This window comes from Salmo salar, chromosome 04, assembly GCF_965601325.2.
Source record: "Salmo salar chromosome 04, fSalSal1, whole genome shotgun sequence".
Classification (NCBI taxonomy): Eukaryota; Metazoa; Chordata; class Actinopteri; order Salmoniformes; family Salmonidae; genus Salmo; species Salmo salar.
The window spans coordinates 49,130,446-49,146,536 of NC_138294.1; the positions used below are offsets into that span (position 1 = coordinate 49,130,446).

General features: G+C 45.2%; 1 protein-coding gene across 1 annotated transcript in view; it reads right to left on the bottom strand.

The window, feature by feature from the left end:
• Window positions 1–139: 139 nt before the first annotated feature.
• Window positions 140–16,091, bottom strand: part of LOC106603171 (gamma-aminobutyric acid receptor subunit alpha-3) — an 83,691-nt gene continuing 67,739 nt past the window's right edge. The window contains exons 5-7 of the mRNA XM_014196486.3: window positions 14,739–14,891; window positions 7,578–7,783; window positions 140–856 (exon numbers count right to left, since the gene is read on the bottom strand). Coding sequence (XP_014051961.2) covers window positions 518–856; window positions 7,578–7,783; window positions 14,739–14,891 — 698 coding nt within the window. The 3' untranslated portion in view covers window positions 140–517. The remainder of the gene's footprint in view (window positions 857–7,577; window positions 7,784–14,738; window positions 14,892–16,091) is intronic.

Here is a 16,091-nt window from a genome sequence, read left to right on the forward strand (position 1 = left end):
AATAAGCCAATGGCTCTCCTTGCTGCATTCTGACGCAATTCAGAGTGAATGGTGTGTGTGTGTGTGTGTGTGTGTGTGTGTGTGTGTGTGTGTGTGTGTGTGTGTGTGTGTGTGTGTGTGTGTGTGTGTGTGTGTGTGTGTGTGTGTGTGTGTGTGTGTGTGTGTGTGTGTGTGTGTGTGTGTGTGTGTGTGTGTGTGTGTGTGTGTGATGCACCAGGACCTGATCCTCTGTAATGAGCTAACATGAAGGATTCAAACACATGCTCCCCCTTATCATGTCAGAGTGAAGAGAAAGCATGTCCAAAACACCATCCGGCTATTCTATCAAACAAATAATCAGGAAACAACAAATTAGCATTTATAGATTGACTATGTACATACAAATCTAAGAGAATGTTTGTCTTCGACCTATTGAGGCTTGCAAATATCAAAATGAAGTCCAAAACAATGATACAATAATATGTCGTGGATCTCATGGATTCCTTCCACCTCAGCCTAATAGTTTGTCGGGGTGACTCTAATTGTGGGTGGTGGACCTGGGGGAGGGGATGGCGCGCGGCTTGCTGTTGATGTACGTGGCCCAATAGACCAGGTTGAAGATGAAGAACAGCACAGGGAAGATGATGCGTGAGATCTTGTCCACTCTGCTGACGCGGTTGTAGGACTTTATGGCTTCCACGTAATTGTCGTCCATTTTAGGGACCTTGTGGCTGTGGTGGTGGTGGTGTGTAGCTGTGGTGGCACTCCTGGAGACGGTGGTTAAACCTGGGTCCTTTACCACGTTGATGGTGTAGGTAGTTCCGACAATGTTGAATGTGTTATTGGCCTTTTTGGAAAGGGAGGCAGATTCTCTTCTCTGTAAAGAGAAGAGAAACTGAGAGAATCAGGGCTGGATCATCAAACCTAACAAAGGCCTTGTTTTCAAAATGACAACATTACCTGGGACTGTTTTGACTGGGGGTGCAATGATGCTCAAGATGCATGATGGGAGCATTATGACATCCCTATTTTGCACCATTGGGAGCTAAGCTGAAAGAACTCAAGGCCCTAGTGTAGGGATTGGGGCTGTAGCCCTACCAGCCTAGACAAAAGGCCAGGGTCATAGAACATTACGCATCTACGCTCCAATAAGTGGCAAATCACATGAGCCTCCCTGACAAAATATGCATACATCACAGTAAGAACAGGAACACCCCAGGGCATGGCATACACAGGTCAGAGGTTTATGGGCAATATTATGGTTTCATTTCAGAGAGGCTTGTTATTTTCTGAACCACTGAAAGAAATGGGGCAGAGCAGAGTAGTGGGCAGGGTTTGTCTAGGCTGCTGGCACTGGAGAATTAGTGGTAGGATAAGAGCAGAGCAGGATGAATCAATGCACCTGTAAACAGGCCTGACAAACTACCCTCTGAGGACTGGGGCTGTACTGTATATAGGCCATAGATTAGGAATGAAGCCAAGGGGATATAAAACAGATGGGTTGGGAACAGTTTTAGGTCTCAAAATCCTACCTCAGGAAATTCTTAGATACTTTTTCATATGTCAGAAATACACCTACAGCTGAGACATTCATATGCTGTATTACATTAGTATGGCCAGGCTTGCATCAACAAGGTGTTGATTCATGTATTAATTGGGTAAATGGGATATAACAACCAGGGTTCTATGATGTATTTTTGTCTTAAACCACAGCATCAAGGAGAACTGGCCGATCCAATTGGACAAGCAGGCCAGTCAGGGGGGCTAACACAGAGGGTAATGGTTTACATTTCACCTCAGATGTACAAGGTGAATGGAGGCTACAGAATGCACAGAGGATACAAGTGGCACATGAACAATAGCGCTCCATCCGTTCCAAAACAACAACAGACTACCAGAGGGTCTTCAAACCAGAATAAAGTAGCATTAATGATGTTCAACAGAGAAAGAGTATGCTGTCTGTCTGTCTGTCTGTCTGTCTGTCTGTCTGTCTGTCTGTCTGTCTGTCTGTCTGTCTGTCTGTCTGTCTGTCTGTCTGTCTGTCTGTCTGTCTGTCTGTCTGTCTGTCTGTCTGTCTGTCTGTCTGTCTGTCTGTCTGTCTGTCTGTCTGTCTGTCTGTCTGTCTGTCTGTGATCCTGCCTGGGCTGGACCAGGGCTCTGTTTTCCCAGGCTGGACCAGGGCTCTGTTTTCCCGGGCTGGACCAGGGCTCTATTTGGCGGGCTGGACCAGGGCTCTGTTTGCCCGGGCTGGACCAGGGCTCTGTTTGCCCGGGCTGGACCAGGGCTCTGTTTGCCGGGCTGGACCAGGGCTCTATTTGCCCGGGCTGGACCAGGGCTCTATTTGCCCGGGCTGGACCAGGGCTCTGTTTGCCGGGCTGGACCAGGGCTCTGTTTGCCGGGCTGGACCAGGGGACCAGGGCTCTGTTAGCCGGGCTGGACCAGGGCTCTGTTTGCCCGGGCTGGACCAGGGGACCAGGGCTCTGTTTGCCCGGGCTGGACCAGGGCTCTGTTTGCCGGGCTGGACCAGGGCTCTGTTTGCCGGGCTGGGCATGCACTCTGGCTCTATCTCATGCCAATATCAGTGGAGAGGGAGTCTTTTAGTGGTGACGACTGCTGCCCCCTGGACGCCCTGAGGCTTTCACAGGGTATTGATTCCTCCTGATCCAACAACACCCCGGGCCCCTTATATCACAGCTTAGATCAGCATGAGTAAGGGATAACTATTAACAAGCGTCTCATGACCTTTACCACAGCTACCTAAGCTCATTTATCCCCGGCATCAGGTCTGCTCTCAGCCTACCACCCTGACATACAAGACCCTGCTAGTACACACCTGCCAATCAGCTTAGTGGCGAGGGACTCCATAATATCATTTTGAGTTACGTAGTCTGAGATACAGGCAGAGGCAGCCATAGCATGGGGCTTTGTTTAGAAAGTAATGTTCTGCAAAACATTGTGTGGCACTATACACAAGAGTACACCAAAATTGCTTGAGGGCAGACTAACTTTGTGTGATTATATTAATGCTTTCGGCTAGCTTGGGGCGTGAAGACTCCTTAGTGTGTTTGCGTGTGTGTGTGTGTGTGTGTGTGTGTGTGTGAGTGTATATGAGTGCCCCTTGGCCCTGAGTGGGGAGTGTTGGGAGACATTGCCTGTGCATTTGTATGTGTATGTGAGGGTGTGAGGGTGTTTGGGTACAAGGCTGAAAGTGTCTTGATGTGAGTGTATGCAGGGGTAACAGAGTCGGTTGGGTCTTACAGTGTCTCACTGGGTCTGTGTTCGGAGAGTAGGTGCCTTATGGGTTATGGTTAAGAGTACCAATACATGTCTCTGTGCTCTGTGTGTGTACTGTACGTGTCTGTACGTGCATGTACGTGTCTGTACGTGCAGCCTTTGTGCTTGGATGTGACAGCACATCTTGGGGCTATAAGTGTGTCCCAGTGTGTGTGTGTGAGTGTGTGACAAATGTTTTTGGAGTTAAGAGTAGACGTGTGTGCACGGACATGGTTTGGGGGAAAAGTGTCTATCTGTGTGTGTCCGTGTTTGCATGTGCGTGTGTGAGAGTACAGTATACTGTAGGTGTATGTATATGTGTGTGTATTTGTGTGTGTCCGTGCAGGTGGCCTGGCTTGCTGGGAACGATGACAGCTGTAGAGGTGGCTGGTCCCCACATAGACCTGACTGCAGTGTGTGTTACAGACTGTCTGTCAGCCAGCATGAATTAAACATGCTTTCAAATCCCTAATCAAGGTCAGCTCTGCTTCTCCCCTGCGCTAATGCCCTAAAATGTTATCATGTCATGGAAATCCAACCCAATATATGTTTTGTAATTCAATCCGTTCTTATCAGTCAATAATCACAGAAAGCTGACTAACTTGTCTGTGCCTGTACCCCTGACTATCACGCCCTGGGTCTCCAGTGGCGAGTGGAAGAGAGGAGAGAGAAACCTCATTAGGTTGCATGAATGGTGCTGCTGCTACTGCCGACCAGGCCCACATGGCTGGCATGTCTAACAGGACACATCGGACTAAAAAGGGCAACGTTGAGAGTCAGAGGAGCTCCACAGCCACTGAGGTAAATTACCTAACATCGACCCTCCTCTGGCTCCTCACTCCCAGCATCAACTGAGACACAGTCTCTCACAGCCTCTCAGAGGCTCTCCTCAGGGTCCCATGCCAATAGGGTCACCATCTGGCCCCATCAGGAGAAGGCTGCAGCCACAGCCTCTGATGAACAGAGTGCTACTCCCAACAGGACACTCAGCCAAGAGTCCTTTCCCTCTCTCCGAGGAACGGCCTTTTGATTACACTCACTTTATACACACATCTTCCCCTGTGACGCTCTTAAACGAGGATAAAGAATACAGAGTTTCATCCAGCACCTCTCCTGAAGCTTTTATCAGTGAGGGACTGTGATGGGTGTGCTATCGCTCCCCGAGTGACCCCTACCCTCACGTATCCATCACCACAAACTGCCTGCTCAGCACAGCCCAGAGAACACAGGACAGACATCCTGCTGCTGCTGCTGCCTTTAAGACAAAGCAACAAAGACAAATCTTCCTCCACTTACTGCATTGTAATTCACATAACCATCTGTCCCTCAGTGACTACAGAAAGGTTTCATGTCAGCAATTCGCCATGGTGTCAATCATCCAGTCAACTTACAAAGAACTTAAGAGTGTTTAACTGATGGTAGTCCTTCATACTCAGCATATTATAAAATGGATTTGTGACACTGTAAACATCTGTTGCAGTGACTGAAAGTCTGAGATATTTCTACAAATATTGACTTGGGTTGACACAGAAGCACATTAAATAGTAGACTTTAGACTTGTAAATCGAGTCTCAGATATTCCACTTTAAAAACTTACCAGGAGTTCACCATTTACTTTCAAAGGGCTATTTTGGGATTTTGGCAAGAGTCAGATGAACAAATGGATACCATTTTCATGTCTCTGCATCCAGTATGAACAAAGTTAGAGGTAGTTTCAGGAGCCAATACTATCGAGCATTAGCGCAATGACAGGAAGGCTTTGGTATCTACTAGCATGCTAGCAGTTACCAGAGTTCCAGTCATTGCACTAACGCCAGTTAGCAATTGAGCTATGCTAGTTCTCAACTTCCTTGAAACTGTACACAGAGACAAAAAAAATGGGAAGTAGATAAAGGGCTTTATTGCCAAAATCCTGAAATATCCCTTTAATATCCTCACAGCTGTTCACATGAAACACATCCCCTGATTGCACCCAAACATTCCTAACTTTTCTAGCATCAAAATGCCTACTGGCATTTTTGCGGACCCTGAGTGTCAAAATCACAATGTTTAATGAGATCCTCATATAACCCCATGCCTTAATTATCACTATCTCACACTGTCTCTCACTGTCTCTCTCAGTGTCTCTGTGTGTGTGTGAGGTACACTGGGGTTTATGTGCTGTATGTGTCTCTGTGTATGAGAGACAGTGTGTCTATGTATGATACACACAGTTTTAATTTGTACAGTGCATTCGGAAAGTATTCAGACCCCTTGACTTTTTCAACATTTTGTTACCTTACAGCCTTATTCTAAAATGGATTAAATAGTTATTTTCTTCTTCTCGTCAATCCACACACAATACCCCATAATGACAAAGCAAAAACAGGTTTGTAGAATTTTTTGCAAATGTATAAAACAATTCTAAGTATTGAGACCCGTTACTCAGTACTTTGTTGAAGCACCTTTGGCAGTGATTACAGCCTCGAGTATTCTTGGGTATGACGCTACAAGCTTGGCACACATGCATTTGGGGAGTTTCTCTCATGTCAGGTTGGATGGGGAGCGTCGCTGCACAGCTATTTTCAGGTCTCTCCAGAGATGTTCGATCGGGTTCAAGTCCGGGCTCTGGCTGGGCCACTCAAGGAATTTCAGAAACTTGTCCCAAAGCCACTCCTGCGTTGTCTTGGCTGTGTACTTAGGGTTGTTGTCCTGTTGGAAGGTGAACCTTCGCCACAGTCTGAGGTCTTGAGTGCTCTGGAGCAGGTTTTCATTAAAGATCTCTCTGTGCTTTGCTCCGTTCATATTTTCCTCGATCCTGACTAGTCTCCCAGTCCCTGTCGCTGAAAAACATCCCCACAGCATGATGCTGCCACCACCATGCTTCACTGTAGTGATGGTGTCAGGTTTCCTCCAGACGTGATGCTTGGCATTCAGGCCAAAGAGTTCAATCTTGGTTTCATCAGACCAGAGAATCTTGTTTCTCATGGTCTGAGAGTCCTTTAGGTACCTTTTGGCAAACTCCAAGCAGGCTGTCATGTGCCTTTTACTGAGGAGTGGCTTCCTTCTGGCCACTCTACCATAAAGGCCTGATTAGTGGAGTGCTGCAAAGATGGTTTTTCTTCTGGAAGGTTCTCCCATCTCCACAGAGGACCTCTGTCAGAGTGACCAATGGGTTCTTGGTCACCTCCCTGAACAAGGCCCTTCTCCCCCAATTGCTCAGTTTGACCCGGCCGCAAGCTCTAGGAAGTCTTGGTGGTTCCAAACTTCTTCCTTTTAAGAATGATGGAGGCCACTGTGTTCTTAGGGACCTTCAATGCTGCAGACATTTTTTGGGACCCTTCCCCAGATCTGTGCATCGACACAATCCTGATTCTGAACTCTACGAACAATTCCTTCCACCTCATGGCTTGGTTTTTGCTCTGACATGCACTGTCAACTGTGGGACATTATATAGACAGGTGTGTGCCTTTCCAAATCATGTCCAATCAATTTACCACAGGTGGACTCCAATCAAGTCGTAGAAACATCTCAAGCATGATCAATGGAAACAGGATGCACCTGAACAAAATTTTTAGTCTCATAGCAAAAGGTCTGAATACTTATGTAAATATAATTTTTTTGTGCATACATTTCTAAAAACTTGTTTTCACTGTGTCATTATGGGGTATTGTCCATTTTAGAATAAGGCTGTAACGTAACATAATGTTGAAAAAGTGAAGGGGTCTGAATACTTTCTCAATGCCCTGTATGTGTGTGATATACAATGTTTTTTCTGTGCTCAGGATACCTGCTCTGGGAGTTGTCCTCCCCCACCCCTGCTGCTCACTCTGTTGTGTCCAGGACAGAGATCCTCCTCTGTGGGGTTGTTAATGAATAAATAAAGTGTCTCTTTACAGATTACCCAGGGCTGCCTTTGCCAGCAGGCTGGGATAAGACCTTCTGTCAGTGTTTCTCCTCATTCCCACTACAATACAATATGAGAGCTCTGACCAGCTTCCCTTGCCGCATCTCTGAGCAATTAGCTCTGAATACGCTCATTTTTCAGGAGGTTATCAGTAGAGGATAGATAGAGAGCATATAATCTAGAATGAGCAAAACGCCACTCCACTCTAGAGAGGGAGAGAGTGAGAGAGAGAGCAACCCGAGAAGCGAGCCAAGGAGGAGACAAATACACTATCTAGCAGATTAATGAGGATGGAGACAGTTGTGATTAGCTACAAAGCACACAAAGAGGGAGCAGGGCTTTTACGGGATGTGTGAGCAGTTACATTATCCTGTTTTAACCTTTGAAGTACTGAAACTACCTCCATGTACTGTAGGTATACCATAGCTACAGAACTCACCCTCATCTCCTGGGCCTCCTTCTTGCCGTCCCATGCCCAGCTGCGCTTGGTGAAGTAGTTGACTGTGGCAAACTCTATCAGGGCAGAGAAGACAAAGGCATAGCATACCGCCATGAACCAGTCCATAGCTGTGGCATAGGCCACCTTGGGCAGGGAGTTCCTGGCACTGATACTCAGGGTTGTCATGGTCAGCACTGTTGTGACCCCTGGGTACAAAAATAAGAGAAGCAAAGGGAAAGAGAGAGTGTATTAATTGACAAACATACTTTGTACACACACACGTACAGTACACACAGACACAATTGGGCTGAACAACAGTAAACATAACGGTGTGTCATGGAAAGAAAAAGCATCATCCTTGAATATTCAGTACATGGTGTCACAGGGTGTCCTGACATACTTCAGAAAGTATTCATACCCCGTGACTTATTCCACATTTTGTTGTATTACAGCCTGAATTCAAAAAAGTTCTCACCCACCTCACACAAAACCCCATAATGACAAAGTTATTATAAAATGCTGCACATTTATTGAAAATTAAATACAGAAATATCTAATTGACATTCGCTACATGACCAAAAGTATGTGGGCACCTGCTCGTCGATCATCTCATTCCAAAATCATGGGCATTAATATGGAATTGGTCCCCCCTTTGCTGCTATAACAGCCTCTACTCTTCTGGGAAAGCTTTCCACCAGATGTTGGAACATTGCTGTGTGGACATTCTTCCATTCAGCCACAAGAGCATTAGTGAGGTCGGGCACTGATGTTGGGAAATTAGGCCTGGCTCACAGTCGGCGTTCCAATTAATCCCAAAGGTGTTCGATGGGGTTGAGGTCAGGGCTCTGTGCAGGCCAGTCAAGTTCTTCCACACCGATCTCGACAAACCATTTCTGTATGGAACTCACTTTGTGCACGGGGGCATTGTCATGCTGAAACAGGAAATGTCCTTCCCCAAACTGTTGCCACAAAGTTGGCAGCACAGAATCATCTAGAATGTCATTGTATGCAGTAGCGTTAAGATTTCCCTTCACTGGAACTAAGGGGCCTAGCCCGAACCTTGAAAAACAACCCAGAACATTATTCCTCCTCCACCAAACTTTACAGTTAGCAATATGCATTCGGGCAGGTAGCGTTCTCCTGACATCTGCCAAATCCATATTTGTCCGTCAGACTGCCAGATGGTGAAGTGTGATTAATCACTCCAGAGAATACGTTTCCACTGCTCCAGAGTCCAATGACGGCTAGCTTTACACCGCTCCAGCCGAAGCTTCGCATTGTGCATGGTGATCTTAGGCTTGTGTGCGGCTGCTCTGCCATGGAAACCCATTCCAGATGAACAGTTCTTGTGCTGATGTTGCTTCCAGAGGCAGTTTGGAACTTGGTAGTGGGTGTTGCAACCAAGGACAGACTATTTTTACGAGCTGCGCGCTTCAGCACTCGGCCGACCCATTCTGTGAGCTTGTGTGGCCTACCACTTCACAGCTGAGCCGTTGTTGCTCCTAGACGTTTCCACTTCATAATAACACAACGAACTGACTTGTTGGAAAGGTGGCATCCTATGACACTGCCACATTGAAAGTCACTGAGCTCTTCAGTAAGGCCATTCTACTACCAATGTTGAGCTATGGAGATTGCATGTCTGTGTGCTCGATTTTATACACCTGTCAGCAACGGGTGTAGCTGAAATAGCTGAATCCACTAATTTGAAGGGATGTCCACATACTTTTGAATATATAGTGTATATTTAAAAGCCAGGGCAATGCATGGGGGAGGGAGGAAAGATGGTCTTGAGAGAATGGCTTGTAGGCCTCTCCAGGTCTCGCACCAACTGTGAAATTTGGTGGAGGATCGTTGATGATCTCGGGGTGCTTCAGCAAGGCTGGAATCGGGCAGATTTGTCTTTGTGAAGGATGCATGAATCAAGCCACGTACAAGGTTGTCCTGGAAGAAAACTTGCTTCCTTCTGCTCTGACAATGTTCCCCAACTCTGAGGATTAGTTTTTCCAGCAGGACAATACTCCATGCCACACAGCCAGGTCAATCAAGGTGTGGACGGAGGACCACCAGATCAAGACTCTGTCATGGCCAGCCCAATCTCCAGACCTGAACCCCATTGAAAACCTCTGGAATGTGATCAAGAGGAAGATGGATGGTCACAAGCCATCAAACAAGGCCGAGCTGCTTGAATTATTGCGCCAGGAGTGGCATAAAGTCACACAACATCAATGTGAAAGACTGGTGGAGAGAATGCCAAGATGCATGAAAGCTGTGATTGAAAATCAGGGTTATTCTACCAAATATTGATTTCTGAACTCTTCCTAAGTTAAAACATTAGTATTGTGTTTTTTTTTTATTAATATGAACTTATGTATTATTATCTTTGCATTATTCGAGGTCTGACAACACTGCATCTTTTTTGTTATTTTGACCAGTTGTCATTTTCTGCAAATAAATGCTCTAAATGACAATATTTTTATTTGGAATTTGGGAGAAATGTTGTCAGTAGTTTATAGAATAAAACTCAAATGTTAATTTTACCCAAACACATACCTATAAATAGTAAAACAAGAGAAACGGATTATTTTGCAGTGGTCTCTCAATTTTTTCCAGAGCTGTATATATGTATTTTTACGTTTTTATAAAAGTACAGACACAGAGTTTCAAACTGGTATATCATAGACTGCAGTTGGGGGGGAAGTTATGATGCTTTGAAAGTTGCTAAACATGTTTTCCCACTTAGGAGACAAGTAGGATTGTCCTCCAGAAAGTAGTCTTGAACTTTCTCCCACTGAGCTTTGTTGATAACGCCAGCTAAATTCAGGGCTGTAGCAACATTTTTACAGTTCTCCATAGCTATATCCTTCAAAAAATTATAAAAACCTGATTGTAAAAATGTTTTTATTCCCAATTCAGATTGCAGAGTTAGTGTTTGAGATGCAGCTACAATCTAACCTCTCCATCCCTGGCTCCAGAGCTGCCTAACATCTGTCCATGCCCCTTACTACACCGGCTCCCTAAGTCTCACAGAGCCGCGGATTGGAGTCGCCCCACAGGAGAGCTCCGCTGAGCTTGTCTGATGATACACAATAATCCCTGTATTGATACAGTACAGGCGGCTAGGCAGTCCCCTGCCATCTGTCTGCAGAACTTGGAACAACCACTTCATAGGGGGAAGAGGAGCCATGGGTGGATGGGAGAGAGAAGGGGCTGCTTTGGAACAGATGCAGCAGCCTGGCAGAGTGGTGCTGCAATTGATATGGAAACCCTGCTGGCTGATCACCTCATGGAAATGTGAGGAGCGCACACTGTGACCTGCAGCTGGAAAGGGATGCCAAATACCACACAATGCCCATGATGGTGGGTAGGAGAGAAGCCTACCAGGGGCCGTAGGCGTTAAGTAATTGGACAGACCTCCTCCATTGACCACATCCATTGTGTTGGAGGCTGTATTGACCACCTCCATCATGTCTGACAGTGTGACACAGCCATCATATCCACAATGAGATTTAATGTAACTTTCCTGGCATTGTTTGACACTTAAAAGCTTTGGGGAAAAATCATCTGCCACCACGGATGTCATTACACAGGCAATCAAAATGTTGAAACAGAAACACTGAGACCAAGATACTGATTTGATTTGTCCATCTAGACCAGCAGCTAGAAGACATATCACAGAAGCATTCCAAATGTGGCTGTGCAATACACTTACTGTGTGTCAGGCCCAATGTAGATTTGAATTACAATACAGGAAAAGATTTTAGAGGATAAATCAATTGCTGGGTGAAATGTGAATCTTTTATAGGTCATTGTGCCTACTGGCCTTTGTATTCTACGTCTCAGGGAATTTAAAAAACGAAATGAGAGGAGAGCAGAGAATGGGTGTCCATCAAAGCCGATATAAGCAATCATTCCACTTCAGCTGTTCCCACTTGCCGCATCTGTTAGAAGAAAATATAGGCTCAGAAAATGGACATTGTGCAGCTGAAGAGGTCAACTCATATGACCACCTCCTAAATAAGAAATGTGAACTTATGGTCTTACTGTTGATTTATGCAGAAGATATAACTAGCCCCATTACTATGTTTTTTAGGTGACTACATTTAAAAACTGTTATAATCGGTAGCATTGAGACTGCCCTGTACTGCTTATACTTAATGTGCATCGTCAATGAGTAAAATATAGCATCATTTAATATTAGTCAGTGCTAAAGTTGTAGAAAATATTGACAATTGGCAAATCCAATCTCCCCATATTAAAAAAGATCAGGCAATTAAAAAAGATCAATGGGCGAATGTCCATTGTCACTGGAGATTGTATTGTGTCCACTGTGTAATACGTCCGCTCAAACCATTAATTATACATTACACTTGGGTGAATGAGAAAATGACAAACCGGATTTTCCACCCAAAAAATATCAGGTCATTTCAGTCAGATTCTCCAACCAGGCCACCCGCTAGGGAACAAATTATTGATTAAATATCATCTTTCGAACAGTGCCCGGGAGCTGCTCATACTCATAAATGTAGGTTGGAGAATTGGCTGCTCTTTATACGAGACAAGTCACCAGTTTTTCCTAAAACATTTAGACCGTTTTAAAGCCCTGTGGATGGCTCAGAGAGCAGGAGGTTATCAGGGGCTGGTTTTGAAGAACAGTTAAAGTGACTGTCCAGTCAGGGAGGATAGTCTCAATCTGAAACCTCCTCCCAGCTAACAGCAGGACACCTGTTTACCTGGACCAGTCCTGTGCCCTGAGGCCATTCTCACTTCCATTAACTCCACACCTGTCCTTTAAACAATTTTGTGCCTTTGTGCACTTCCATTACAAGTGAGAGTTGGCTCATTTTGAGTAGACAACAAACACACATACTGCTTGCTGTTTGCTGAATGGTTCTCAATGTCCTTGGCCTTGTTTCAACTGAACCTCCATTAGAAAACACATGATATGTTGTTCTTGAAAGGGTTGACAGACTAACAGCTTCTTACTGTGACTTTTCTTGGGAATGAAAGGCCTTTGTTTTACAAGGAAGTCAGTCATAGAGCTGAGGTGAAGGCCCCTCCTTCATGAGAGGAATATGGGACTGCGAGAATGGAGAATCCGAGGCGAGGGGACTGTGCCAGAGAAATATACCTGATCATTTTCACATGGCTGTAAGTATGTGAACTCCTCTTTTTTTGTTGCACCTTACATGCAAAGCAAATCAAACCAAATCATAGTGGCTAGCCAGTGTATTTCTCCACTGTGCTTCACTGCATTCCCTGCCCTGCTCTGCTCTCAAACACTAATTAGCCGCCAAACAGGGGGAGGCACTTTGGGTTGCCATGACACAGTCCTCATGGCAGGCTGAGAGGTGAAGCCGTGGGTCTCCATAAACGAGGAGAGAGGAGGGGGAACAATGTGCCGCATGCTCTTATTTTGGAGTGTGGGGTAAACTGATTAGAAGAAACACCTGCTGGCTGACCTCTTTACACGAGAGGCACTAGGTAGTGAGATTAATGTTTTTCAATGACTCCATTTGTCCAATTATTCATGTTTCCAGATCTGTTAGTCACAGTATAAAGAGCTAGTGGCCGGGTGTCATGCACAAGATCAGCTGTGGTGAAACCTGTCAAATATCAAAGCTGTATGATTTACACACATACATTTGTAGGTGTGTTAGTGACTCGTGTTCGTGTGGGTCTGTGCATTAAAGTTGCATATGCTAGCTGTAACAACAAACAAAATGTCTTTGCCAAATCTTCTGCATAATTTGAAGTCAAAGTGTCATACTACAAGCCTACAATAATACCGGATGTGTCAGCAGACCATAATATATTTCATTTTCTTGGTGTTTCTTGAGCTTCAGTTACCGTTTGAAAGTTTTAGGCCTAGATTGGGAAATGTTTTCTCCAACTGAAGGTTTGAATGTTTTCATTATTTACCTCGACATTGCTTTGGAGGGCTGAGCACAACTTGTCTGTTACTATCATTTCCCCGAAGCGTGAATAGGCTGCCATTTCTTTCTAGTCTACCAACTCAATTTGGCAGAGCTCATGTTTCATTCTGCTCCATCACAGAGGAAGCAGGATCTCACCCTTCCTAAGTCTCCATAGCGATGTTGGCAGGATCAGCTGTGCTTTGCACCTGATACGTCTGCCCTACAAAAAGTGTTGACAAAGCCAGACACCTTGCCAAAGTCAGCAAGAGCTCAATAAGCAATAATGTCTTAAAACTTGGCTGGCTTAAACTTTCTGCAAGGCACGTTCAATATCCCGACGCGAGAGATGCAACTGCAACATTTCTTTGTATCACTCTGTCCCTGGAGGTGAACAGCCTCACTTTCTCCAAGTTAATTCCTTTCCAAGTTTGCTGGCGCTAATCTTTAATTAATTAGGTGGTTTTGCGGTGGCCAAGTTAATTACAGGTCAATCCTGTGATCCAAGAACAGTTTTAAACCCAAATGAATCACTGTCCAAGACCCAACAGAGCCAACATGGGCACCAAGCTGCTTTTTACACTTCGCTGTGTGAACCACAACTTCTCAAAGATGAACTTTTTCTACCCCTCCCCTGGCACTCCAATTTACTGATTGCAGCTGATGATGTGAACGAAAGCAGCTCCACAAATGCGGAAGCTGCCGTTGCTGAACACTTGTTTTGATGTAGCTTCATAATTTAAACAATAGCACTCCAAACTGTCGGAATGGTTCAGTTACTTGTTAAGTGCATTTCGGGGTTAAGGAGGTAGGGGAAGTCACTCAACGAATACGGTTAAGGAGATAGGGGAAGTCACTCAACGAATACGGTTAAGGAGATAGGGGAAGTCACTCAACGAATACGGTTAAGGAGATAGGGGAAGTCACTCAACGAATACGGTTAAGGAGATAGGGGAAGTCACTCAACGAATACGGTTAAGGAGATAGGGGAAGTCACTCAACGAATACGGTTAAGGAGATAGGGGAAGTCACTCAACGAATACGGTTAAGGAGATAGGGGAAGTCACTCAACGAATACGGTTAAGGAGATAGGGGAAGTCACTCAACGAATACGGTTAAGGAGATAGGGGAAGACACTCACCGAATACGGTTAAGGAGATAGGGGAAGTCACTCAACGAATACGGTTAAGGAGATAGGGGAAGTCACTCAACGAATACGGTTAAGGAGATAGGGGAAGACACTCACCGAATACAGTGCGGGCGGGAACCGACTCTCTGTTTAGCCAGAAGGAGACCTGAGACAGGATGACAGTCATGATGCACGGGAGGTAGGTTTGAATCACAAAATAGCCAATTTTCCTTTTCAAATGGAAATACGTTGTCATCACTACATATTCTCCTGAGGGGGGAGAGAGAGAGGGAGACACAGAGAGAGAGAGGGAGAGACACAGAGAGAGAGAGAGAGAGATGCAGAGGACATGAATTATTAATACAGCTCATGTTCAGTCCAGATAAACACAAGCACCCTGCTGAAATATTCAGAACCATATTTATGAAAGTAAATACAGTTGAATACATGCTAGCACAGCACTGGGAACATTTTAATACAGTGGCATGCATGCTAGCAAAGGGAAGCCGAGTGTGGGAAGCCGAGTGTCTGTTTGTGAGAGTGGATGTTAACTGATCGCTTGTGTACCACAGTGTCTGGTTGTTAATCGCCTCATCAAAAACCAGGCTTCCCTAAACGTGAAGCCTGGGGAAGTCCATGGTAGAAAAATAGCTAAATAGGGGTAGGAACCTATGTATGCCGATTTTGTATATAGAGCACACTTCTGGCAAAACAGAATTCAGTTTTCCTCCAGATTTTCTGCCATCTTCTGCAACGTTACAAACTAGCATAGGTAACAACTCTCTGCAAAATGTCTCCTACCCGGTTTGAAAACAGTAACGAACATTACACGCAGCACCAACGGCCATGTGGGGGAGGGATCTTGAAACGCAACATCCAATCAAAGACTAGGTTGTTAAAGACAAAGATTGGTTTTCCCACCACTGTTGGTCCGGATTAGATCTGTTGCCCTCGGCAGCAGTAATAAAGAGCTAGTGTGTGTGTGATAGAGATGAGAGTAGCACACCTACTGTACCTGTGTGGGTTCAGCTCCTAAGGAAGAGAAATATGTGATACAGTATGACAGGCTATTAAATATGTCATCTCACGACTACTGTGTTTTAAAAACATTGCCTTGATCCGCAGCCACCAATGTGCTGAGAACCTTTCCTGGATGACAGATGCACTCCTACAGTACATGCAGAGTAGAGGTGACACATGGACACTATATTTATTGACATGGGAAGAGAGGAAAACTAAATAGTGCTAAAAGAACCGATATTCCCTGAAGCCTGTATGTCCAGTATGTACCACAAATACTGAGAAAACCCCGTGGTACAACATTCATTGTGGTGTCTCAGATTGATCTCACATTCAGTGGTTGAAGGCAGTGATGTGAGTCAGTAATGTGAGTCAGTGATGTGCCACTAATGTGAGTCAGTATGAGGCGTCTCTGTGGTGTCACAGTGAATGTACACAAAGGACTGTTCC